The sequence below is a fragment of the Meleagris gallopavo genome, chromosome 6 (genome assembly GCF_905368555.1).
Source record: "Meleagris gallopavo chromosome 6, MGAL_WU_HG_1.1, whole genome shotgun sequence".
Classification (NCBI taxonomy): Eukaryota; Metazoa; Chordata; class Aves; order Galliformes; family Phasianidae; genus Meleagris; species Meleagris gallopavo.
The window spans coordinates 28,295,096-28,322,144 of record NC_139409.1 but is presented as its reverse complement, the minus strand read 5'-3'; the positions used below and the strand labels follow the sequence as shown (position 1 = coordinate 28,322,144).

Here is a 27,049-nt window from a genome sequence, read left to right as displayed (position 1 = left end):
TTTGTCCATCCTGCAACTGGACTATGTTAAAATGTTCTATGAAAGCTGAAGTGTACTTTACATCTCTGTGTCAGAGAAAGCTCTGATGGACATAGCACTATAAGTAATAAATACCTACAACTAGAACTGATAGAGTGTATCATTTTAGCATACTATACTACATTTCCCAAGAGCACAAACACCAAAACTGCTGTGATATCAAACACAGAAATGAGGCTTCCCAAAGTCATGTATAAAAATGATAGTTCAAAAGCAAAGGGAAATGCAGCTCCTGAGATTCACTATGAGTATGACCAATGGATGTTATGACAGAGCCACAGAAAGTATAGCTCAGTCAAACACAGGGGAAATTATTCAAGTCAATATTATACAACAATATATATCCAGAGATATCAATGGGAATGACTGTGGATTACTGATCAGTAGTCAAATTGAAAGACAAAAAACGACAGATTTAACAAATTATTGGAAAGCAAAATACTTAAGTCAAAGACTGAGAAATGTTTTCCCAATGTCAGACAATATAAGCATGTGAAGTAAAAGTGAAAAAAATGTATTGAAACAAATTCTGAAAGGGAACAGGACAAGGAGTTGAAAGCAAGCCACATGATTTTTAAAATTAATTTTTTAATAGAAGTTGATCATAAGTAACCTACTTTAAAGATCATAACTAGCTTACCTTAAAGATCTTCATCTTTAAGGTAAAAAAAAAAAAAATACAAAAGAAGTTTTTATTTTATCCTTATCATACAAGTTTATATAGCAGTCTTTCAGGATTCATAACAAAAAATACTCTCCGTCTTCATCATGCCCAGTGACAAAGGAAATGTGGAGCCTGATCTTTGCCTGTTGTGCAATTAACTGCATCACATGTCCTTTCCTTATACCACCAGATCTGCAGCGGTTTATATCAATACTTGTGATGTGGAGCAAAACGTAAGTACTATGTGTATTTCATCAATCACCAGCTTAAGGCCTTCTCCATATCACAGTTGACTTCACTGGTGTAGGACGAAACTCATACTGAAAGAAACAGGACATGGCTAGAGACTGGAGAACACTAATTTCATGGTATGTTTTGGTACTGTGGCACCACAAACAGCTGTTGAGTTAGAAATGTGTTGCACATAAAATAATGCTAAGAGAACACATAGAAAGCTTTTTCTATTTCTGACTTCTTTTTTAGTGCATTTTGGATTGGATATCCTGAGTCAGGATAACCAGTTATGTTCAGGATGAATTACTTCAATTTGTGAAGAAACGTAAGAGTTCTGTTGTTTGAAGTCTGCATTATATATCATGAATTTATTTTCTGCATTATTTAGGAGTGTCTGGCACTCTGCAGTGAAGCATTATGTAATGTCATACTTGGCTTGAAGTACCAGACATTTTTGCCCTCCTTTTCTACTTTCACCTCTTATTTCTTGTGCTGTTTTCATCATACTATAACTGTTCAAATGCTCCCTTGTTTATTTTTCATTAATAACATTTCTTAGTGATTTGGAAAATACTGTTTGTTGGGTGTAATGATTAAGAAATTAGAAATTAAGATACATCATTGCTGCTATTGCACGAATTAATGCACGCCGACACACCACTCATCAAAGACATTATGTACAGTATCTTGATAAAAAGCAGAAGTCAGAATCAAAAAGCAGTGGAACAGAAGCAAAGATGCCTAGAAAGATAACTATAGTTACACAAATATTTATACTGAGTGCTTAGAATAATCTGAGATAGTTACCTCTTTGTTTTGTTTTGTTTAATACCTATGTTTTTGCACTTGCAATACCATTTGTCTCAGCACAGTTAGTCTACAAGTTTTGATTATGCCTGTGGGACAATTTTTCCCAAGTTTTCCTGTCCTTTGCAGGTTAAAAATTCTTTGGAGATTCAGCTCTGGAATAAATTTTGGTATATATATTTCCAAATCCCATTTTTCCTGATGGTTCTATCAAAGATACACAAGTATATCAAAGGTATTTTTAAGAGTTATTTACAGATTGTGTCAAAAGAGAAGAACAGTTTGGTTCTTCTCATGCCCAAGAACTTTACCTTCCTTTAGGACTTGGTTGTGAAAATATTATTTTTGTGGATATAAACTTATAGGCTTTAGCTTTAAATATTTGATTGTGAGCTGCTGAATTAAACCAAGAGATAGCTTTTATGTTCCTTTCTACTTTTGATTCTCCTTATGAGCCTCACCACTGAAATCTTACAAGCATTGATGCAAACTGTGTAATTATCCCTATCCTCCTCCCCCAAAAAATGTGAGAAAGCACTACACCTCTCAAACGACAAACTCTGAACAGTTTTCTCAGTTCGTAAGTAAAAAACTCTTCTCACATTGCTCTAACTGCCAGCCCTGTAAACCCAACTTCTTATGAAAATTATTCTCTTCTCTATCATTTATGGTCTTCCCCAAAAGTAAAAAAAAAACATACAAAATCAAACCAAAACAAAAATCTTCAGCCAGTTCTGCTGTTTTTTTATATAATATTCTAAATTAATATAGTTAAAATAAGAATTTGTCATCCTTTAGAAAAAACTTGACAGAAAGCAAATTTTAAAAACAATTATATGTTTTTATTGTTATCAAAACAATTAGGAAATTTCCTGGGTGAGATGGCCAAAAGATTGGCTTATGTTTCAGACATACCATCTCATCTACAAAGAAAAAGACAGCTGCAGGTGACATCACAGCTCCATCAATGAAAAAAGGAAAGTTCTTTATGAGAACAATAGGATACAGATTTTGCTCTATTTTTTGTTGTTGCTGCTGTTGTTGAAATGAAAGAAAGGTGTGGAAAACAGTCCCAAAACATTGGGTAACGTTGACACGTAAGGTAACTACAAGACTACATGCTTTCCAATGATCTGTTTCCCCATATATTTTGGGATCATGTGTTTTCCCAAAACATGCTTGTTTCTGATTAGCAACATATTTGCAATCCTTGCAAAATAAGGTGTTTACCATGAGCCTAAGGAATCTCCCTTAGAAGTGCTTTTGAGGTGCAGAACCTGAGCAGAGCCCCAAGGCTGCTGCAAGCTGCAACTTACCACATGACACACATCTTTAAACGCTACACCATAATTCTTCAACCAAATCCCAGTTGCAACAATATATATGTGCAAGAATAACAAATTTCTTATTAAAGAAAGGGGAAAAGATAGTCACTGCAATATCTTACACCATCTTTTGTGCAACACCACCAACACTGATAATGCAGAACTGCCAAGTTATACTGACTTTCAGAAACACTTCACAATGTCAATCTAAAGATCATCCTTTATTTTCAATATATATATGTATATATTAATGAGAGTGTGCACATCTGGAAGCTGTTATAAAGGTCTTGTAAGCTACTGTCATCAGAATATCAGTTAAACAGGTGTGTGCTGATAGCTATGGATCATAATAGACTCATTAAACTTAATGACTATCAGCAGCACAGACTTTAGTGTTTAACATATCCCAGTCTTGAGCCTTGAGGTCTGTTAAGATTAGAGATATAACATCATTTATTTTGTCGTACATCCTAAAGAAGAATGCAGATATAATGAGATCTTCCATAGAAGGGACTGTATGGGTACCTAATAGGATCAGTCGGTGGGAGCCAAACTGTTACGGTCTCCTCATTTGACACCTCTCATCCGGGTCCCATCTGGTTCCTCCAGATGGTGATAGACTTAACCTATATGTTTGAATTCATCTATTCTCATCCCCATTGCATAAAGGAGCATCTTTGAGTAGACTGACATCTTCAGGCTAGGTGTATACTGAATGAATACTCCTACAGGGAGAAACACAAGTGGTTAGTTTCCCTTACAGTAGTGGCTAGCCCATTGGTCTTATAAAGATATTTGAAGATGGAAAAAGCATTCTGATAAAAAATTATTTCTACTAGCAGTGCTGGCAGATATTTTGTCTCAGAGTTTGACAACTGTAAATTGGAAAATATCCTAGAAGATGCAGGTGTATACTCGTGATCAGCCACAGGAGTGATCATACTATGACTGACCATTAGTAACACATACAGAAGAACCCTCAAAGAGACATATGTGACACTCAGAGGTATATGACAACATATTTCAAGTCACAGTCACTTGTAGGATCATAACTATAATACTAATGTGCACTATTCAGGAAAGCTGAAGTCCTGCTAGAACAGATGTAGAAAAGGACAATAGGTTTGATGGATACAGAAGTTTTCTTACAATGAGAAATTAAAAGACCCTTCTTTGTTCAGTCCAGAAGAAAGAAGGCTAAACTGAGACATGATATCACTGCAGAAATGTTAAGGAGAAGAGCACTTGATAAGAATTTCTCAAAGGTAAGTGTAGGCTAGCTAAACAAGAGTTTCTCTCAAAGGGGAGAGTTTAAAAAGCAGTTTTTCAAAGAAGAATGGGACAAAACTCTTAAGTAACTTTGTGATAGTTTAGAACACCTGTAAGCAGAATATGACAGTGGCTGTCTACAGTCCTATGTTTCCATTTTTCTCCTATTAATCCTGGACTTTAAAAATCCTCAGGAAGAAAATCTGAAGAAGTTAATCTGAAGGTAAAGATGTTCCTGTATCTTCTATGTGTGCTAAAAATATAACAACAAAATAGCAAAGAATTACATTGGGGCAGGTCAAAAATACACCCCAATACTGGAAGTGAACTGTTACTTTGTGGTCATGGAGAAAAAGAAAAGGAATACCTGGAGTATCTATCAACATTTCAAGTTACTCCCATCTTTCGCATGTCCCTCCTTCTATTTCTGTCACTTTACTCTAAGTGAAATTGCTTTTAATTAAATAATACTGTCTCTGTCCTGCATCTTTGGTGTGAAATGAAATAAAAGGAGGCTATAGTATTCCATAAAGGTTTTGACGGTTTCTGTTGTTTCTTTTCTTTTTAATTTCCAGTTCAAGTTTTCTGAATATTCTGCATATTGACACATATTATGAAGGATAATGGATGTGAAAGCTGCTTTGTATTTTACAAATATGGAATGTCACTTGTATTTTTTAATGAAAAATACTCCATGTTGCTCATCATCAACAACAGATCGCTGATGATGGAATGACAGTTCCATGGATCAACTGCAGTGAATGAGCTCCCACTTAGCATAATGGATGAGCACCACCAGAGTGTGTATTGCAGGGGCCTCAGACTGCAGATCCACAAATCACTCAGCAGACATGAAAACTTTCTATTGGTCTTTGCAGTCCAAAAAGAATTATCAGCAAGAGCTCTTTCTTAGTAACTGGATGTTGGGGATAAACACCACTGCACAGAGACAGGTCCCCAGCAGAAGAGAAACTTGTCTGGCTTCTTCAGGAGAAGCCTTCCTGGAGACATGCCAGCAAACTCCATCCCATATTCTCTGATCCCGTATAAACACTTGAGAACATGCTTAACTTTAAGCATATGAGTTGTCCTATAGACGTCAATAGTGTTACTAATGTGCCTGAAGTTAAATATGCATCAAGTGCTGTGCTGGAATAGGGCCAAGGGCTCAGAAACTTGCAGGATCAAGGTTTGGCTGAAGAACAGAGAGTAAGAAGGGAGACAAAAGATGAGAGATACTGAATTACTCTCATGCCCTCTTGCGTCAGTCCACAGTGGAAGCAAGCACTGGGATAAACCCCTATTACAGTAAAAGTTAAAGGAACACCTGTACAGAAAACTGAAACACTAAAAGATACTGTAAACACTCTTTTTTACAGCATACAGTGTCTTTAGATTGTTATATGGTATTACATTTTAAAGCAGACACACTGATGTCACTGCAGGAAAACATCACAAAAACACTGCAGCAAACAAGCTTCTCTTTCAACAGATGCCTGGTTGACTCACTCTCACAGCTGCACCAAAGTAGTGCAATGTGTTTCTGGAGAGCATTCTTGTTTGTGAAGTCTTTATTGGGATACTCTGACTGGAGGGGAGTGCAGCCGCTTTTCATTTCTTGTGGCAGTCAGAAAGTTTCATTGAATATTTCTGAGCTCTCAATATCTTCCAAAACACATGCTGAATTTCCTGGCTCTCTTCCTTAAAATCTGGTCTGGGTTTTTACCCCGTCCCTTCTCAAATTACTTTATATGCACATAAATTACAAAATTAAAGTTATTTATTAAAAAAAATAATAAAAATCTGATTTTTCAAAATTGATTTTAACTGTTTTTCCAAGCTTTTTGAAATCTATATGTAATTAATTGTATATCTAAGTGATTCGTGTTCTGACCTTACCACTGGATAAAACAAAAAGTTGTCCTTTAGCTAGTAGTAATGCAACACTGCCAACTAGAGGCATTCGGAATGATCAAATTCTTGTCTTCTGGACTACATCAATACATTTAAACTACATCAATACATTGTATAACTATAAATACAGAAAGATCATGTTTGCTCTGCAGAAAGCCCAGCCAGGGTCTCCAAATAGTGTTTGCATTTAATTTTCTTTAAATTTTGTTGCTTCAGGAAATTGTTTGTTGAATACAAATGCCACAAATACTATTACTCTATTAAAAATTACATAGTCCAGAAAGTGAAATAGAATCAAGTCCGATCTCAAATTTCTTCAAAGAAATGCTAATAGAATACACTAAGCCACTCAACAAGCTTTGGAAAGACACCTCCAGGTCCTCATGGTGGCCTCACAGAGCAGACGCTTGCTTAGTGGCCCCTTCAGTGCCTATCATAGAATCTTAGAATCATTAACAGTGGAAAAGACCACCAAGATATCTTGTCCAACCATCCCCCCATCCCCACCGTGCCCACTAACCATGTCCATCAGTGCCACACCTCCACAGTTCTTGAACATCTCCAGGGATGACGACTCCACCCCTCCCCTTGGCAGACTATTCCAATACCGCTCCACTCTTTCTGAGTTTTTTTTTTCCTAATATCCAACCTGAACCTCCTGAACCAACCTGAGCCATTTTTTTCCCATTCTATTGCTAGTTTCCTGTGTCCATGACGTACACACATTCCAGGAGCTTGCACAACCAAAATGCCTTCCAGAAGTTCCCCACATCTCTGCCCTGATCCTCAGACAGAGAGACACCTGAACTTCTTCTGGTAGTAGTCTAGAGGATTGTCCACACAGTTAGAAATGCAGTTCCACTGAAAGGTCTATTGGTGGAAGAGCAAGCTCTGTCTGTTGGAGCTTACATAGCACTAAATAAACACACAGTCACAGAACATTTTGTGCTTCGGGGTTGGAGGGAGGAGCCCTCCCATACAACCCCGGTTTCCTTCTATTTACCCAAACACATTCATTCTGTAAATCTCAGCAAAAATAATGAAAAATAATATATTAGATTTTTCCCTGACACTTATCCGACTTTGGCTGGGGCTGTACCTGGACAGTTGAAAGCTAGAGGAGTCAGAGCATCCTAAAAGAGAGGAAACACTGGAGTGGTCTGGAGGTGACAGCATTGGAATGAGATGAAGGCTTAGAAGTGAAAGCATAAGCATTGGTGTGGGAAGCAGAGAATACAGCTTGCAGCTAGTATAAACCACTGTAAAAACTAATTTAATAAATGTTTTTCCAGTTATATTATTATGGTTATGTTCCATAACAACATCTTTACAGGAATACAAAGATGAAAAGCACAGTGGTTCATTGAAGCAAAACACTGGGGCTCAGGGAAAATGGAGTTGCTCATTCATCTATTACCTAGAACTCTGCTTTTAACTCGGAAAAGAAAAAAAAAAAAAAAAAAAATCATCTGTTATGAATCATCCTGTAATACCAGAAGTGATATTTCTACAATTTTGAAAGACACACACAGAAACAAAGCAGCATGTCCTATCTAGATTTCTTTCAATGACATCGTTGAAATGAATCAGAAATTTATCTAAGGACAATTTTTAGCTGTCAGTTAAAACCTAAGCCTAGTGGACACTTACTAGGTTTTTCCATTTATTCACATTTCTGTTCGGCAGTGAAAGTTAATGCTCAGCACTCTGAGCCTGAAGCACAGTCCTCATCTCTATCACTAGCTGCTCTTTGATTGCACCCTGAGATCCAGACCTGTGTTAGTGGGATCCAGATGTACATCTCAGCCACGAAAATACGTGCTCTGTGAAGCTTTCTCCTGCAGTTTACTGTAAAATTTGCTTGGGAATTGTGTCATTGTAATCCCCTAATTAATTTTATATTTATCTACAAAGACACCTTAGGCATATGTAAGCCTTTCATGGAGATATAGATGGAAGTTGCAGAAACAATACTGAACTACAGATGTCACAGGAGCTGTGCTCTCCTCCCTTACATGTGTAAAAGGTATGCTAGAATTGGACAGTGTAAGACCTTCATCTTTCCTTTCTGCAGCTTTCCCTTCTGCAGAAGCAGATCAACTGCTCATGTTTAACATTCCGTATCAGCCCACAGTGCTCAGCCTCACTGCCAGCCACCACTGGCTGGAGGTTCCATCTTTAGGTAAAACATATCCAAGGACTCACACTTATTAATCCTACTTTTTTCAATGATTATTGTTTTAGGCTGCCTATTCGCACTCTCCTAAATGGGCATTTCATTTAAAACTACATTTAGATTTACAGATATGCTATTCCAAACTGCAGAAGTATTGGACAGCTGTCCAATTAGGATTTGGTCCCTGGCCCTGCAGATTTAGCTGTGTTTCACTGCCAAGCTTGGCAACATCACTTGCTAGACAGTGCTCAGGTCTGTACTTCATTTGAAGGGGTCAAGTGGGTTGAAGGGGAATATGTGGACAAATATATTATAATATCACATCCTAAAAAAGCACTATAATAATTAAATGTTCCAGGATTCATGCAATCAGGGCTGGGCACTTCACTCCAAACTTTCAGGATGGTTTTTTCAACCAAAAAAAAGCAACAGCACAATCAAAATTGATATTCAGATCCTAAAGAATCAACTCACCGGGAGAACAGAGAAGAGAATCTTTGAGCAATTTGTCACAGCCTTTTTCCTTCATTCCCTTTTCTTTCTTCCATCAGTGACATTTGAGCACTTTTGCTTCTCCTTTTAGCCCTGGAGCCTTTTGTCTTTCTGTCATAATGGAGAAAGCTGACACTGCCTGGTTTACAAAACAAAGCGTCAAACCATTTGTTTTCACATGCTCAAGAAAGAAAGGCAGTCAGGGCTTAATGTGATCAAACTACATTTTCTTTTTAAGCTCTGTTGTCAAATTTAGGGTTTCTTAACTGGTAGACCCATTAAAGTGTCTAAATCACAGAAGCTGAAGGAGAAAACAGATTTTTAAGGAGTCTGAATACTCCCTTTCATTACTGCAGCAGTGGTGTGCATCACCTCATCAACCTTTTCATATCTGCCCTGGAGCCCAGGAAGAAATCCATCTCCATGGAACCCAAAGATACAGGAGCACCAGATAGGAGGTTTCAATTCTGCAGGCACTCAGAGAGGACATTTTAAACCATCAAAACAGAAAATGTTATTTCTCATATGGATTGAACATACTTTCTTTTACTTATGAACTGAGTTATTTCTTCTGAGTCTGCTGCAATTCCCAAGATTCCACACCTACCCTTGTGAGTAGAAGCTACAACCGATGACAAAACAAACAGTGTGAAGATTGTCACTGGGACATCTCTTTTTCATAGAAATTCCCTCGAGTGCTTAATTGCCTCTTTTATTCTTATACTATGAATTCTCATACAAAGCACTAAACAAATTCAGATTTCTATTCAGCTAAAGGATTGGACAGATTTCCCCCAGTTAACAGATCTGACATGATTATCACACTAAGTGAGCCCAGCACTGTCCGCATTTGTGCCCACAAAGCAGAGTTCTTGCATTTTGTCTAGTCTCAGTTAACTGGAAGCATTAGTTTGAATTTTCTATCAAAAAATGGAATTATAATATAGCACCAAAAATACAAAAGGTCACATTTTGCCTGTTTGGATACAAAAAGCCGATCTTTCATAACATCAAACGTTTATGAGAAAGAAAGGAGAGAATCACAGATATCATCTTGTGGGAATCAAATGTTGTTTCTGCATTAGAATTGGATAATATATTTTTTATTTCATGATCTCCGCTGTCATAGTTCTTTTTGGGAGTCTTTTCTGCTTAACTTGGGGAAGATCTCTGATAGTTTACGTCACTTATCCTCTAGATGACCCTTCCCAGGGACGCACGCTCTGTATATAGGTGTAAATAGGTGTATATATGTATATTTTGTCATACACACTGCAAGAATATCCTGCACGAGATCAAACCAGAGAACAAGTCATGGCATGCTCGGGGAAGCGCGTGAAGAGACATCGGAAGGCCTGGCATTATTCCCCCCCCCTCCCCGTTGCTCCTTGTTTAACGAAGACTTGGAAGCAAATCACCATATCAACACAAGAAGAGCGCTGAGACATCTTGGAAACAACAGGATGGCGACTGACTGACACCAGATAACGAACAAATTAACAAGTAAATAACAAATGTAAATCCTCTGATAAGATTGTGAACCTGGTGTACCCAGCCAGTGGGGAAACAGAGGAGGGGGGGGAGGCAAGGGGGAGAAAACAGGGTATAAAGGCTGTCGTGTTGTGTCCATAGGTGCGCTCCTGCTTGCGGGACGCCCGCCATTGCAATCGCGAATAAAATCTGCTTTTATCAGAGATACCGTCCTGACAAAATTATTTGGATATTTCCAACAATCTGAAAAGGTAACCTTTCATGCTCAAATTTCAGAGGGCTGGCTGAAAAGGTTTCTCGAATAGAAAAATACAGAACAAGAAGTACACATAAATAATCACACGTGTAAGTGACAACAAACATCAACAGATTAAAGCTTCCAAGTTAAACAAGAAGGCTGGCTTCAAGAAGGAGGAAAAACTTTAAGCATACAGTTCCTATAAACTGTGCAAAGGTTATCCAATGAAGAGGGGAAAAGTGATCCAGGTAATTCCTCCTCTGTGCAAAGAGAATGAATTAAAGGGTTTTTCCCATATTTATCAAGATAGGTCAAAATTATATCAAGCATCACATCCAAAGAATGAGACCATTTTTAAAGCACAATTTGCAAAAACAACAATTAAACCATACCCTTTAATAAAGTATTTTATTTCTCCCTCAAAAATAAGTTACTTTTATTTGTTAATTACATTCCTCTACACAAAGTAACCCTTGTGTCTTCCTATTAGCTTCATACCTATCTTCAGGCACCAGTGAACCCAGCCATTCACTGGAAACAAAAGCCCCTACAGTTCCAGCTTTCATTGGTGGTTTCTTTTTTCATTGGGCGTAAGCCAGACACAAACTGTCTAAGGGGGGAAGCAACAGACACACATAAGCCACTATTTCTTTTCAATCCTCACACAAGACACCTGATACAAGCCAAGATGAAGAGAAATCCAAGGATTCAGTGTACAAGTATGGGAACCACAAGAGTGAAAGTTGGAGGGATGGCAGAAAAGGAAGGGGGAGGGTGGAAGTGCATTAACTTGGCCTCCACCTAAAAGATCTCTCTCATTTTTCCCAGGTTGCTGTTGTTACAGAGAGACCTGGATAGTTCAGATGTTCTGGGTGTAAACCACGCTGGCTTTTAACTAATTTCAGGAAAAAGACTTTCCATCAAGAAAAAGACTAACCACTGCTGGTGAGAAAACATTTCTTATTCTCAACTTTAATACAGAAATGAGTTTTGTTTGATAAACATATAGCAAGTAATATAAAACAGACAAATGATAACTGCTAAGAGATTAGTTAGCAAAACGTTTGTTCTGATAGATAGATAAAGGCAACATTTATGGTGCTGGCTGTCTTTTTTTTCTTTATTCAATCAACTATCATTGGAGAACATAACATCAAAAATTTAGAATATTGAATTCCATTCAGTTGCATCTCTGTAAATTATTCCTCCAAAACTCTGTGGATTTTTAATATGATGATAATCAACTGTTTAAGCTTCAGTTAAATAACTGTGACTTGAAGAGATTTGCACTTTGATTTTTTGTAAATATACCACGGAATTCATAACTGATTCACTCATTCCATACTGATTTAGTGACATATTTGGAATGATTTCAAAGCTGTAACTGTTAATGTTTAAATGGAGTTTTGATATGATAGAAATGCTGAATTTTATTATTAACATTGGACAGGTAAACTAAAGCTGAGAATAGTCACTAAGCTTCACAGAGAGCTACTATAAAAATTGATTTATCAGAAGTAAAGTAGTGGGGGAACATGATCTGATTTTGCTGACTGAAGTTAGTGGTTTGCACCAATGTGGGGGAAATTCGAATGGAATTCCTATTCTCAAAAATTTCTCAGTTTCCAAGCTTACCTAAAAGTAATAGTCTCTCCTTATGAAAAACTGGGAACTGACATCTCTTTATTAGAATTCCATCATCTTCAAATATCATATTAATGTGCAGATTTACAAAGCCTCAAGGAGATACTTTCTAAACTCAGTCAACAACAGATAAGATCACAGAATCACAGAATTGTAGGGGTTGGAAGGGACCTCTAGAGATCATCGAGACCAACCCCCCTGCCAAAGCAGGTTCCCTACACCAGGTCGCACAGGTGTGCGAGACTTGAATATCTCCAGAGAAGGAGACTCCACAACCTCCCTGGGCAGCCTGTTCCAGTGCTCCGTCACCTCACCGTGAAGAAGTTCTTACGCACATTCGTGCGAAACTTCCTGTGCTGCAGCTTATGTCCGTTTCCCCTCGTCCTGTCTCCACGTACCACTGAAAAGAGACTGGCCTCACCGCTATGGCCGCCACACCTCAGATATTTATAAACCTGGATCAGGTCCCCTCTCAGTTGTCTTTTCTCAAGGCTAAACAGACCCAGTTCACTTAGCCTTTCTTCATAGGGGAGATGATCAAGCCTAAGGAAGAAATTATGTGAAACAAAGAACAGCTCTAGAGCTGCGATGTAACATGGGGGGAAAGAGAACGATGATGATCCAGACTGAGGAGGAAAAGTATTATAATTAATGAATTTATTATAACCCAAGGAAAATTCTTCAGAAATACAGAATTGCAGCAATATGGCGGTAGTTCATGTTTTCTGCTTTTTAAAGTGCATTTTTTTCTCCAGTTATTTGAACAGAATACTTTTCTTGTGCTGAGTTATTGAAAGCAGCCTTTGAATTTGTTCATCAGAAATTAAACAGCTAACAGTGATGTTAGTAGTGTTAAGAATTTCACTAAAGCAAAGATAAAAACTACTGGACTTTTCATGCCTCTGCCGTACGAAGCATGAATTCACTTTTGCCAGCACTCGAGGCTGTAATTGCACACTGGACGTCACTTCTAAATTCAACATGAAAAATTTGTCATAAATACAGGCTAACGTGCTTTGGAGAAAGATTTGAATATTTTTGTGTTTAAGTCAAAGGACTTTCTCAGTAGGTCATCCTGGTAACTCCTATAGCTCAGTCTCTGAAAAATGAATCTCCAGAGAATCAGCAAGCTGGCTGAGTGATATCCTGGGCTGTATGCATTACATTTTCTAATTCATTGCAAATCATCTGAAAACTGGAGTTTTAATTACCTGAATATTATTGTACTGGGCAAAAATTGGATGTATTTGGCTTTGCGTTATCTTTCCTCAATTGTTAACTTTTGTTCTCTGACTTTCATCAAGAACAGAAGTTACTGAACTTCTTAGAGTAATTTTTATCAGGAAGAAAAGTAAACACCTTTAGAACACAAAAGCAGACTGGGACATGGGTGGGTAGGTTTTTTTAAGCAGGATTTGAGCTAGAAATCAATTTTAAAAAGCCATGAAGAAGAGAAAAAATGTTAGAGTTTTCGTTGTAAGAAACATCTGAAAATCAGAACATTTGTTTGAAATTTATCTCACTATTTTAACATTCTAGTTCACAACATTAAGCTATCAATTTTTGTTAGCAATTTAAAATAAAAATAATTTTCTTTATCAAAGACATTTTTAGACCAAAAATCCTACTATATGTAAAATAAACCCATGCTGTTATGGTTTACAGTAATTAAAAATAAAAATAAAAGGGCAAAAAAATAGTAGCACTGTCCTGAAATTTTCATGATCCTGTATTAAAATACTGTACTGGTTCATGAGGATGAAATGGTGGATGACCAAAAGTAGAAACTTTGTTCCCCAGATCACAGAGTAGAGAGAACTGTCTCTTGCCTCTGAAGTTTGATCGCTCTAAGCAGTGCTGCATAATAAGATTATCTATTCTTATTGTTCTAAAAAAATACAACAAAACATTTATAGAAACTACCCAAACTGTCCATCGCATAGACCATTAGAATGTCATTGACAAGTTGATTTACACTACAGTAGGTAATGAATCCATACAACTAAAGCTGTTGCTTTGTTTTCCAGTTTCCTTGTTGCACTGAAAAGGAACTTTTTAGAGAAATAATGCTCCATTCAACACTGGCTTTGTCTCTCCTGCTAATTGCAGTCTCATCCAACCTTGCTATGGCAATCAAAAAGGAAAGAAGAGCACCTCAGACATTATCGAGAGGTATTTTATGTAGTTACCTCCTGCTCTTACCATGTATGTTATTGAAAGCATATATGCGCTTACTGAGGCGTGATTCTTCAGCATTTAGTCACACACTAAGTAGTGCATCTTTTTCCTCCCTCTCATTTCACTCCATCAGTTTGTTCTTAAAAATATGGCTGAAGGCTTCAGATAATCTAATGTATGTCAGTCACAGTGATTTTAGAATCAAATAACTCAAATTGAGTCTCTGGAACCCGGCTGCTCTTGAAGAACTCTCAGTGAAAAATATTTTTTCACACACCTGTTAGTAGACAGATTGAGATGGTAACTTATAGCTACTGAAACTCAATTTCATAACTTCAGTCTCAAATGAAATTTTTTTCTACAAATCCATTTTTATCTACAGAATAACAGTCTCAACCATTAGGGATATTTATTTATTTACTGAATGGTCCTTAATTTCTTTTTCTTTTCCCTCTTGCCAGATAGTCACACTCACACTTCCTTAGTGGTAGACAACATGAAGAGAAAATATGAAGATATAAAGAATTTTGTCACCAATTTAGGGAGCTCTGAGTATTCAGAAAGAGTTCTATTGAGTGTGTCAAAAGACTTGAAATGGATAGTAAATCAGCTGAGGTATTTTGATTGTTTTTGTTTGTTTTGCTGGTTTATTTTTTAATATTCCGATACACCTATTAGCAGATGTAGGATTAATATATCTACAATGCTTGGTAAGCTTTGAAGAAAAATCTATTTGCGTACAGCTATTGACCAAGGTAAAAAATGTAGTTTCTTATGAAGTACTTACCTAGCTAAGAGTTAATCATTTTATTATATTTGTAGGCTGGGGAGATGAAATAACATGGGTACAAACTTATGAAGAAGGGCTTTATCAAGCAAAAAAAAGGTAAGAGATTAAAAAATAGTTTTGAAAGACATTTTTATTAATTATATTGTCACCCCTCAATATACTGTAATGAAATAAAAAAAAAAACAAAAACACCATCACAGCTGATCTGCAGACCACTTTACCATTCTTGTAGACTCTTTTACTTTAGAAAAGCTATCTAGACATGGGAACTCCACTTCTCTCTTTCCCTAGCATCCCTTTTCTCTTGCACAGAAACGTCTGTCGTTCCTCACAGAATGCCTGTTAGGTTTCACTGAGATTTAACAAAAAATGAAATGCAATTTGTCTTTTCCAACCTATAGCAAAATCACTTATTTTCATTCTTTTCAAATAAACTAACTACATGTTTTATTATTATTAATAAAGTAACAAGCCACTGATGGTCATTCATCATTTGGAAGACTGTCAATACTGCCAAGGTAATTTTGATTTTTTCAGTGTTAAATTTTTGTAAATATCTTTTTAAGAAGAGAACTATTTATATATTTGTAAGTGCATGAAACTGTAATTGAAAAGCTAAGAATTTGTTATTTACAAAAAAGTCACTGTGAATCTACTCAAAAAATGAACATGAAAAATGCTTAGTGCTACTGTCCTGCTATCCATGATTAAACACCTGTCAATTTACATTAATTGAGACATATTTGCTACTGACTCGCTGAACACGTTTAACAATGTTTGGCCTTCCTGAACTGGCAACTTGAGAAGGAGATAAGGACGATACCACTGAAATTGATCTAATAAGAATTTTCTGAAAATAATGCACTTTTGTCAAACTGAGACACTATCTGCTGAAACTACAGGCTTCGCAAATGACAGAAAAGAGCTTCCATTTTCATAGCTAGAAGGTTGCACTGACACACAGATCAAAAAACATAAAGCCATGATAGATCCCAAAAGTGTCTCCTAGGAATGTGAATGAGCAGATGCAGGAATGATGGGACCAGTCTTTGGTGCCAAAACACTGAAGGAAAGGCAACGTCTATGATGGACTTAAAAATATTCCTGTCTTTTCTAGCATTGAAGAAAGCTTTTGCTGAAAATGAAGAGATACAAGAAATGGCCCAAGATAGCTTCATTATGCTGAATCTCATGGTAGGAAGGGTTTGGGGAGGTTTGTCTAGTAGCTCTTTTTGGTCTGTATTTTCTTTGTCTTACTTTTTCATGATATTTTAGCTAAGCATATCTGGCATTTCAGTTAAATGTATGTATATAGATGGCTCTGAAAGTAATGCCTCCCATTTATTTCCATGGAAATTACAACAATACAAAAGGTACGATTACACTGTTTGATAGAGAAAATTCTCAGCTAAAAACAACTATTTCTCAACGTAGTCACCACCATTAGCTATGCATTTTCACCAGCAATAAACAAGAGCCTGCATGCCACACCCATAAAAATCTGCATGGCTATCCAGACCACAGCTTGTCTTTCATTCTTTTGCTGCCACTTCTGAAACACACCACCTGATGCCTCACTGTGCTCACATCCACCATGTCTGTCCATAACAGTTCAGCAAGTGTTAATGAATGTCAAGAGGTGTAATTTTTTCTGCATGGAATGACACACCTTTGCCTCACATGCACTTCCACAACAGATGCCATTCTCTCAGACTGTCTCTACTGCCATCTGTTGCATGGCAACAAAATGTAATGGAACACTGGTGGGAAGGTTTAGTTTCTACTGCCACATCACGAGCATCCATCTTTGATGTCATGGACCAACACAATAAAATAGGAAGCATTACTTTCAGAGCAGCCCTCATATATGCATTTCTATGTGTATACATACCTTTTGTATTTTTGTCCTCTGGTACAAGACTGTTCACAAGTGATGCTACTTCAGCTAAATTTATAGGAATATTTTAATAATTAGCTTTTATTTCTTTGCCAGCATGAAACCACAGATAAAAACCTGTCACCTGATGGACAATACGTGCCTCGAATCATGTTCATAGGTATGTACAGTACTTTTGAATCTTCTGAAGATGTGATCTCTGAATCTATGCCAGCGTCGTTCTCTAGAAACTTCAAGACAAATTATTTTGCAAAAAGAAAATAGCTCAGAATTTGTCTTTGCCATGGCAGTAGTATGGAATTTGGCATACCTGAGTTCGGTTCTCATCTTATCACAGACTTCAGCCCCTGTAAACTTCCTCAGGTTATAGATATGTTCTGGAGGATACCTCATTTGCACTTTGGAGCAAAGTGCTTAAATATCTGTTAGCATCTGGGCACCTGTCAGCCCCTGTTAGCACTCTGTACTTTTGCAAGTTAGGAACAAAGTTTGGAGAGAGCTGTCAAATATCTGACTGAATGTAGATGTCTACAGTGCAGACCTTACCACAGAGCAAGTCAATAGTCAACAGAATCTAAACAATGATCTACTGCATTGTAAAGTTGACTTCTGAAATATATCAAGTAAATCATGCCCCACAATTCCTGTTCCCTTTCACTGACTGTACAGGCATCAAAGGTAGGTGAGATGAAGCCCCTGCTCAGAGCAAGGTAGTGAAAGGAGTCAGGTGATTAGTTAACAGAAAGCCTGGAAGGGGAACTAGTTCAGTATTTACAACCATTTTCTCCTGCAATGGAAACAATAAGAATCACAAGATCTTAGTCCTGGTCTCTAGGTAAGCCATGAAAATGTTGCATTAATTATGCATGACCCTCATTATTTGTGCATCCAGTCAAACTGCCTCTCCCAGAGTAACCCCAGAACTCGTAAAACAGGATGGTTTTCTTCAAGTATGGACAAAACGTATGTGTAATCAATCTCTTAAAAATAGCTGTGTAATATAAAACTGAACATTAGCTTTTGTTTAAGATTTCTCCACATAAAAAGCAGTTGGTTGGAACAGAGCATAACAGCCTCGCACTTTGTGGCTGGCAAAATCAGAACTTCTCAAAAACAGGACTGTGCTATGGGCATCACCCTCCGCTTTCCGTTGTGGAAAGCAGCAATTAACACAGTTTCTTTTTCAGACCCATCTCTCACGGTGAGAGCTGATATCACAGGAAGATACTCTAATCGGCTGTACACTTATGAACCACAAGACATACCGTTCCGTAAGTGCCTATTTTGTTGTGTTACTTTGCATTTCATATTGTAAGCAGCCAGATACATGCCATGCCAATCGTCTGTGTTTGAGAATCGGTTAAGATCTCTAAGTAATGAATAAAGAATGTTTGCGAGCACTTAACAATAATTTACAGTCGTCTAACCTGTTCTAGGAAACACTTAAGCACATCTATTGTCCCAATGAATTTATTGGGTCTACTCAGGTGATATGAGTTGAAAGATTATGGGTGAGAAATTTCAGGACCAAGACCTGAGCTGTTTGCTGGTGAATGGTGAAAGTCACTATGCTCAAAGGTATCCAACTACACAATGTTAATAGGCAGTGGTGGGAGAGGACTGGGGAAAAAAAAAAATGCTTGTTACCCATATTTCAAAAAGGAATGTGATTTTTCAGGTTGAACTAGTAGTCTGTACCATCTATCTGAGACCCGTGCAGTATCTCACAACAAATATGCACGTCACATCTGATTATCATGTTTGCTGAAGCAAAAGGGATTTGACAATATTCAACTCCTTAAATTAAACATTTTGATCCACAACACTTTTTGCCTTCAGCTTTGGTATCAATGCCAGAATATTTACAATAGGAAGCACTAAAATATATAATCCTGCATTAATTTCAGTGTGAAGAATGTACTAATCAAATTGCATTAAGTATATTTTACAGTTCTGACTTATTTTTCTTTCAGTAATAGAGAACATGAAGAAAGCACTACGCCTCATTCAGACAGAATTGTAAGCAACAGTGAAATGTTCATAGCCTCCAGAAGGTGAAGCTGCACCAAGAATTCCAACATTGTAAAGCATTTTGTTTAGCTTCTTTCTCTGCTATCTCTTTGAACTCTTACCAAACAGGTAAACCAGATTTCATGAGAAAGTTTTACGTATGATTTGAAGAGGAAATACAGGAGGCTACCATTACCATTTGGGAAACAGAGAAGAAATCTATCAAACACTTTGAAGTGGAGTTAGCTATCTGCAAAATTGAAAGTGATGGTTTAAGCTGCAAGCAACTTTGAGCTGTATATTATCAATTGAACTGTAGCTTTATTGTCAGTACAACTTCCAATCAAGAGCTATAGCCAATACTTCATGTCTATTTACAATACAATGATGTAAGTTATTAGCTACATCTCACCTCCAATTTTTTATTTCATGTAGCTTGTAAATCTTTAGTATGACTCAGTTTTACATGCTTATTTCTCATTAGAGGAATTTTGCTGGCAAATCAGACAGGAAGTCTCTTGCTGTAGATTTTGGAATACCTAATAGAGGAAAAAAATTCAGATCTAGGGTTTGCTTTCTTCTGCATCATTCTTTAGTTATTATTCTGATAGCTGAAAACAGAACATATTTCATGCTGAACACAGGGTTTCTGTGAGGAGATAGTCATCAAATAGCAACTACAGGTTTTGCCATGATAAAAATGCAGTAACGCAAGAGAGATGGAAGGAGATAATTCCAGAACTCCACACCTGAGGCTAGTCATGCTTGTAAAGTCTGGTGTGGGAAAAATCAGTAGGCTTTTCCTAGCTCTTTTCCTTTAAATGGAAGATTTATTCTTCTGTTATTCTTCTGTAACTCCCAATAAAAAATCATAGTGGAAGCATAGTGAGGGAATCTGCATATACAAACTCTTTTTCACAAAGTCTCCCAAGATCACCATATGGAAGGGAAGACATCTATTTTAAGTAAAAAGCTTGAGTCAGTTGAAATATTTTCCTATACCAATGATATGCTTCTTCACTAGAGCAAAGTAGTAAGTCATCCATCTGGAGAAAGAGCAGCAATGTGATGTTCTGTGCAAGGCACAAGTATCACTATCTCTGTTACCTGCCATTTCCTCTGACACCGCAAGAGGAACGCAAATATGAAATATGAAGGATAATCCCCTGCAGGACATTATTAACTTACAATACTGAGTATTAATATGTCATAAAAGAAATTAATTGTGCCTGTTTTCATAGCTATGTGAAATTTGGATGTATACTCCAACAGAGGGGTGAAAAATGACCCGTGGAACAAATAATAAAAGAAAAAATATATATTTGTCTCAGCAGTATATTTTCTTGATAATCACAGGAAAATGCTGGAAACAAAATTAAACTAGTAATTACATCCCCTCTGTGTTTATCTCTACTCAATTATGTTCATATCTATTCCAGATTTGATAACACTTCCCAGACTTGTGGGCACGCCCTGTCTTGAGCATGTCAGAGATGTTCAGGGGAAAAGGATGTGAGCTAGCAGCCAGAGATGACACAGGATAGCTGTGGCAGCATTTGCAAAATAGGGTCAAGAGAAGATTTACTTTGGAGAGAAGGACAGGACAGAACAACTTCTGAAACACTGAAGTATGGTAGATTCAGATTATAACCAAAAAGTAGGTAGAAAGTTCTTATTCTTTTGCAGATTTTTCCTCTCTTCGCTTTCAAGATTATTGGATGGGGTCATGAAAAACACTGACTTGAAACAACCCTATTCTAACTTGGTAGGAAATAAAATGTGAGATATTTGTTCTAAAGCCAGCGTCTCCTTCATCTATTTAAGATCCAGAATATGAAGGTTCCAGGCTCTAGGTGGATATTTAAGGGAAAGCTGCATTTGTGCTCCATTAGCTTTCTAGTGTAGGAAGGGCAACAACACATATAAAAAAGCTAAAGAATATGAATATGCTGAAGGCTCCTTTGGGATTGTACAGTGGATGAGTATTTTAACTCATTTCCCATTTGAAAAACAGACAAATGCACATATCTGTGGCCTGAATATATCATTTTTGACATCATTTTTGTGCTGGTTCCTGGCCGCTGATCAGGCTCAAATGACATTACTATCCTAAAGAGAAGGAAGACACAGCATACATAGGCACACAACACAGTAACTCAGCAGTCACAATTCAGTGGGACCATTTATTGAAATCATAACTGAGCTGCTTTTAGAGAACTGTTTATCACAGGCTTAAATGAAAATGGGATTTCTCTTCTTTCACTTCTCAGATCTTTATAGGTATCAGGCTGAAATCTGTTCTCAGTTGTAGCCTCAAGAATTGGAACTAAATCTCTGTGATATTTAAAGATTCAGATCCAGTCCTTTTGGTGGAGCTAGATATTCAGGTAGAAAACACTGTGGATATTGCACAATACTTTCTCTGTTCACAGCTTAGCTTAACATTCATCCTTAATTTGACAGTTGCTACTATATTTCTGCCCTCTCCTCTTTGCTACGTAATATTTCTCCTAATGGAACAGAAACACAGACCACAGACGTCTTTCTGGTCAGGGACAAGATAATATATTTGTAGCCCGTGCAATAGCAGACCCAACATTCTTTCCTCCTTTTTTCTTCTCAAGTGAATGGCATGAGATGCTATTCCCTTCTCTTCTTCTCTGTTGGCATGCAACAACAGTCACAATAATAGGGGGCAGATCTTCATTCACATGCTTTGCTTATCTCTTCATACTGGTTGGAAAACTGTTCCTTTTGTTTCTTGGTTAATTGGATCTACAACAACCTTTATTTGACTACTGCTGTTCAGCTTAGAGCTAAAGGAGAGGAAAAGACAGAAAACTTCTGTGTGAGAGCAGCAGTTATTTTTACAAAGAATCATTCAGTCATTATATAAGGATCTATTGCTGAGAAAGCCTACCTGTGTATATTACGTACTCTACAGAATTCAGACCTTGTATACTACACCTATGGATCCCAGTAGTAACATATATACAATATGGAAGCAAACATTTTGTGTAGAATACTTCTGAGTCCTCCCTTTACTACGACCACAACACATTCTGCAAAACAAACTCTATTGCCACCTGCTCACATATTCATACCTATTTCACCGTTGGGACTTATCTGTTGTAATCAGACAAAGCGTAGTCAAACAAACGTGGACTTAACGTCAGAGAGGTGAGGCACAAGAGCCTGGGAGCCTACAGAACAGGATCCTCCCTCTATGTATCCGTCTCAAAGCAGAAAGGCGTGGGCTTTTCTAGGCAGATGGCTGATGTATTGGTCTGCAGAGCTAAAACATTTCCCAGTGTGCAAATATTTGCAGTGGACCAGAACAAAAGGAAAGCCACCATACCTTTATGTACCATGGAGACGAGAGACTGTGGGACACCTCAGCACTTAAACAGCAAAAGAAATGTAATCTTGTAAAATAAGGCCAATGTACTTTGGATTGTTTCATATGTTATATGTGTTCTTGCCAAAGGCTGACACAGAGAAATTTCCAAATGCTGAGGTGTCCTTCACACATTTGGCCAAGTCATAGCTGTGCTTCCATTTCTTTTTTCCCTTGCTTTTCACAGTGCCACAGTATGAGTGAAAAGGAGACAAAATCTCCATGGAAATTCGTAAGTCCACTAATACCAATGAGACGTGGAGGAATATTTGTTCTTCCACTACAAAAATCTCAGAATTAACAATCTAAATATTCATACTTTTTCCTTGCTGTTCAGGATATTCATCACTTACCATCTCAGATTCTTCTGTTCAAACACTCATATCAAGAACTACATTTCCAAATTTCCATGTAATTCCAATTCCAATTATTCTTAAGTAGCTGTTCATCAAATCAACCCTTGTTTTTATGTGCGTAGACTTGGATTTTGCTTCAGGAAAAAGCATAAAAATACTTTTAAAGATCAATCATATCTTCTAATACTTTTCCATGCATACTGAGGATCACTCATTACTGTTTTGCATGCCCTGTCTGCCAGAGCTGTGTTTTTCACACAGTTCTAAAACATTTCTACAAGCAAATCATGGAACTGGCATCCACCACTTCATTTGGAATACAATTCCACATACAGTATACCTCATCATTATCAAATATTCTCACACGTACATGCTCCTGAGGAGTAACCTTAACCTAATTGGAATAACCATTCCCTTATGGCCTAAGTGACTTTAGCGCTCATTAATTTGTATACTCTTGTCCTTAATGAGAAGTGACAAAAATGCCTAGATCACATGAATAACCTCTCACAGTCTTCAATGACTTTGCAGAATCAGACCAGCAGTTTCACTAGATCTGGAAACCTGATCTTTACTTTGTTGGAAGAATGCCCTTTCTTATTTACTAACTAAACAAATTAATACATAGAAAACCACATTCCAGTGAAAACATACTTCAGGTTGTTCTGCTTGCTTCATCTAAAGATATGGAATATGGAAGAATTCCTTTAAACAGAAGGAAAGCTTTAGAGGCTGTTTTGTTGCTTCTTATTTTGAAGAGTCAAGAAACAACGTTGTTGAGGTCTAGTGAAGATTTTGAATAAATATTTTTCATGATATATTTCCAGAATGCTATACTGCAAATAATCACCCAGGTACTTATGTGGTATCCACTACATTAACACTAGCATTGCTCTCACGGATTCCTCAAGGCTGCCTTTCCTGACCAAATTTGTTGACTGTATAGCTGGTGAGCTGAACTCGTACCACCTCAAGTACAGATACAGGACATCTCTGAAGGACAAAGGACTAGACAGCTTAAACATTAGGCATGGCTGTTATCCACAGACTGGTATGCCTGAAGGTTCCCTATGGTAAGTGAGTAGCATTCAAGAGACTGTTGGAATTTTTAGTTATTTACCCTGAAAAGAGTCCCAAGAGCCAAGGATGTTTAGTTATCCATGCTTTTGTACACACAAAACTGAAACGTAGGCAGGTTAAGGTCACACAAAATGCATGTAGCAGGGCAAAGAACTGAAGGTGCATTTATCCAGTTGATAAGAATGAAAATAAGCTCAAAGTAATTAGTACAGCTTCTTTCTCACTGTGGTCATTTGAACTCTTGTAATTAAAGAGAAAAAGACACTGTGCTAAAGTAAAGAAGACAGGAACCTCAATTTTATAACAAATGCCTTAAAGCATAAAGCACTTCCTTCTTACACTGAAGCAAACGAAAAGATACGTGTCCTTCTGTTGGAGAAAGAATGACTCACCAAGAAAGCTAAAGAAAATTCTTCCCATGCTATATAATTTCATGACATGCTCTGCTGAGCCATAAACAAACCTAGAAGTAACAATGTCCTTGAGAAAGAGTAAATTCCAGAAATACTTGTAGTAAACAGATAATTCCACAGTGCTAGAGATCTTAAAGTAGCTGCCATTTCTCCAGGTAAAGCTACAATTAAAGAAGATACTGTGGTTCCAAGGCTGACAATATCAAACACTGCCAGTGCCAGTAAATTATTTGACACTACAGTAATGTAGATTCAACGTGTTTCTGACTGTATGCTGCTAAATCATGGACACCTTCAAACTACACTGTAAACATAGAGGCAAGTTTCCAAAAAAGACATCAGGTTGATAACCTTATTTTAAAGCAGTGAAGCTGAAAAACAAGTAAAATCATCCATAAGAATAATTTAAAACAGTAAGGGAAAAAAAATAATCTTTGCATATATACAAATTCTGAATGCATTGGCTAATCACAACAATAAAACATAAAATTAAAAACGTATACTCCATGGGTGTTTCATATGTAGAAGTACTGATCGCTTTGCATGCTGTTACAGGGGGAAAAAAATGATTATTCCTCTTTAAGACTCCTGTTTAATATTATCAGCAGAAACTATTTGGACATCATGCGCTTCCAAAAATAGCCCTTCTCCTCACCTTAATGTGTACTCTTATAAAAGTTAGCTTCTTTATAATATATTACCCAATAACACTTCTGATTTCTCTGCATACCACAATTAATTTTGAATACTAATACCATTTTCATTGACGTATGTTCTTGTTGGATGAGATGGACAAGTGAGGGACTTACAAACCAATAAAACAGGGATGAAGGAGCCTACTCCAAGGGTATTCATGCAGAGAATGGGTGCTGATATGGCACCGTTATGGGTCTGGTCCTTGTGGTGGAGGACCTGAATCACAAATTCAGTGATTAGCAGGGTAGGTTAACCTAGGTCTCCAGAGGGTCCCGTCCAGCTGCATATATTCTGCAACTTTCAGATGCAACTGTTGCCTCCAATGCAGCTGGTTATTTTATATATCACATTTACATATCAAATGGTCTCTGTAATCCTTTCATTCTAAATAAATGACATTTTCCATTAGGAAAGCATACTACAAGGGGTAAGTCAAGACATTCAGTGTTTTGTGATGGAATGGCTCAAATCTGCTGTAGGAGTACAGTGAGCTGACAGTCCTATCAGACAAGCAAAACTTGGTCTGAGGGATGGGGAACAGAACAGATGCAAACACAGAGAATCCCAGATCCAAGCTTTGGGGCTGCTGCCAAGGGATCAGAAGAGCAGCAAATGATGCAGTTTTGAGATGCTTTTATTTCACTACTGGAAAGTGCCTCTGACATCAAAATGTTCCCCAAGCATCATTCTGGAAAAGACAGCTCTGAAAATAGGAAACTGCATGAAATCTTATTCTCTCTGTCTAATCTAGGCAGTCATATTATTAAAAACACATACTGGACAAAGGCTGCCCTCCACGGGAACTGTGCTGATCTCTTGTCCACTAGAAAAAATGAGTATGTCCTCAACAGCAGCACTTAGACTATGAACACATTTCCCCTTTTTTAGAATTATACAACTCGCACTGTGTATACCAGTGTAAGTAAAATATACCTGTCCTAGTAAATGATATTGGCTCTGCTTAGATGAAGGAAAAATATGGTAGCTGCTGTACAGTATTATTTGGTTTATTTTATATATGATTAAATAATCATCAAAATTCCTTGATTATTACAAGCTTATCAGAAATTTACCAAATAGCTGAATGCTAGTTGGCCTTGTCCAAATTCAAGAAAAAGCTTAAGTTTCAAGCCAGAGTATTCACTACAGCTCAAACTGGCCACAGGACTAAAGAGACAGTACTATATCACAGAATCATTAAGGTTGTAAAAGACCTCTAAGATTATCTAGTCCAACTGTGAACACATCAACCCCTATGACACATATGAAGCTAAATTCTGTTTGGAGAACAATGATTGACTCAGAGAAGAGCTTTGGTCTTCAGTGTGCAGCTAGTTACCATCCAAGTCATGAGGATTTCTTACAAGTTTTCTTCTGCTAGATTAATACTATTCCTGTAAAGTCAGAAAATTATTTGCATATAGCACCTGAATTAGGACAAATGCACTGATGTGCACGTATTTTTCTGAAGGTGGGTGTACATGAGCATAGAAGGACCAGGCAAGCAATGTGCCTCAGCTACTTACCAGCACATCAAATATTTTTTAGGCACTTTTCAATTCAATTTAGGCATATACTTGTAATGTTTTCTTTTCCACAGTGGGTGGTAGTATACTGAATTAATGATTTTACTGCCCATAAAACATGAAACTGTGCTTGCACATTCATCAAGCACATTCTACAGATGTTTCTGCAGCTAAATTGTGGGAGTAGTTATAATCTCTACTGATAAAAAGCTTGGTATAGAAAGGCCACATCCTTCTGATAGATGTTAGTTTTAATTACTACTTTATACACCTCTCAGTGGAAAAAAATTTATCTTCAATTTTACATGTACTTACCAAGATGATTAAAAAAAAAATTTAAACTCATCTTCTGTATAAGTTGAGCTTTATGGAACCAGAATACAAAAGAAGATAGGGATTAGCTCATTAAATAG

At 37.2% G+C, this 27,049-nt stretch overlaps 1 protein-coding gene and 1 long non-coding RNA gene across 24 annotated transcripts in view; one reads left to right on the top strand and one right to left on the bottom strand.

The window, feature by feature from the left end:
- Window positions 1–20,966, top strand: part of AGR3 (anterior gradient 3, protein disulphide isomerase family member) — a 28,665-nt gene extending 7,699 nt beyond the window's left edge. For 2 of the 12 annotated variants that reach the window (XM_085226155.1, XM_085226153.1), the window contains 9 exons: window positions 894–936; window positions 11,478–11,594; window positions 14,321–14,465; window positions 15,294–15,357; window positions 15,727–15,779; window positions 16,379–16,455; window positions 17,255–17,318; window positions 18,346–18,429; window positions 19,132–20,966. In XM_085226155.1, coding sequence (XP_085082281.1) covers window positions 14,360–14,465; window positions 15,294–15,357; window positions 15,727–15,779; window positions 16,379–16,455; window positions 17,255–17,318; window positions 18,346–18,429; window positions 19,132–19,181 — 498 coding nt within the window. In that variant the 5' untranslated portion in view covers window positions 894–936; window positions 11,478–11,594; window positions 14,321–14,359 and the 3' untranslated portion in view covers window positions 19,182–20,966. Of the gene's footprint in view, window positions 1–893; window positions 10,898–10,941; window positions 11,369–11,477; window positions 11,595–14,320; window positions 14,466–15,293; window positions 15,358–15,726; window positions 15,780–16,378; window positions 16,456–17,254; window positions 17,319–18,345; window positions 18,430–19,131 lie in introns of those variants that run through there. The other 10 variants (XM_085226151.1, XM_085226148.1, XM_085226152.1 and 7 more) reach the window with 10 other exon arrangements.
- The window catches only part of LOC116216748 (uncharacterized), a 161,857-nt gene that overhangs the window by 117,415 nt on the left and 17,393 nt on the right, over window positions 1–27,049 (bottom strand). The gene's annotated exons all lie outside the window — the stretch shown is intronic.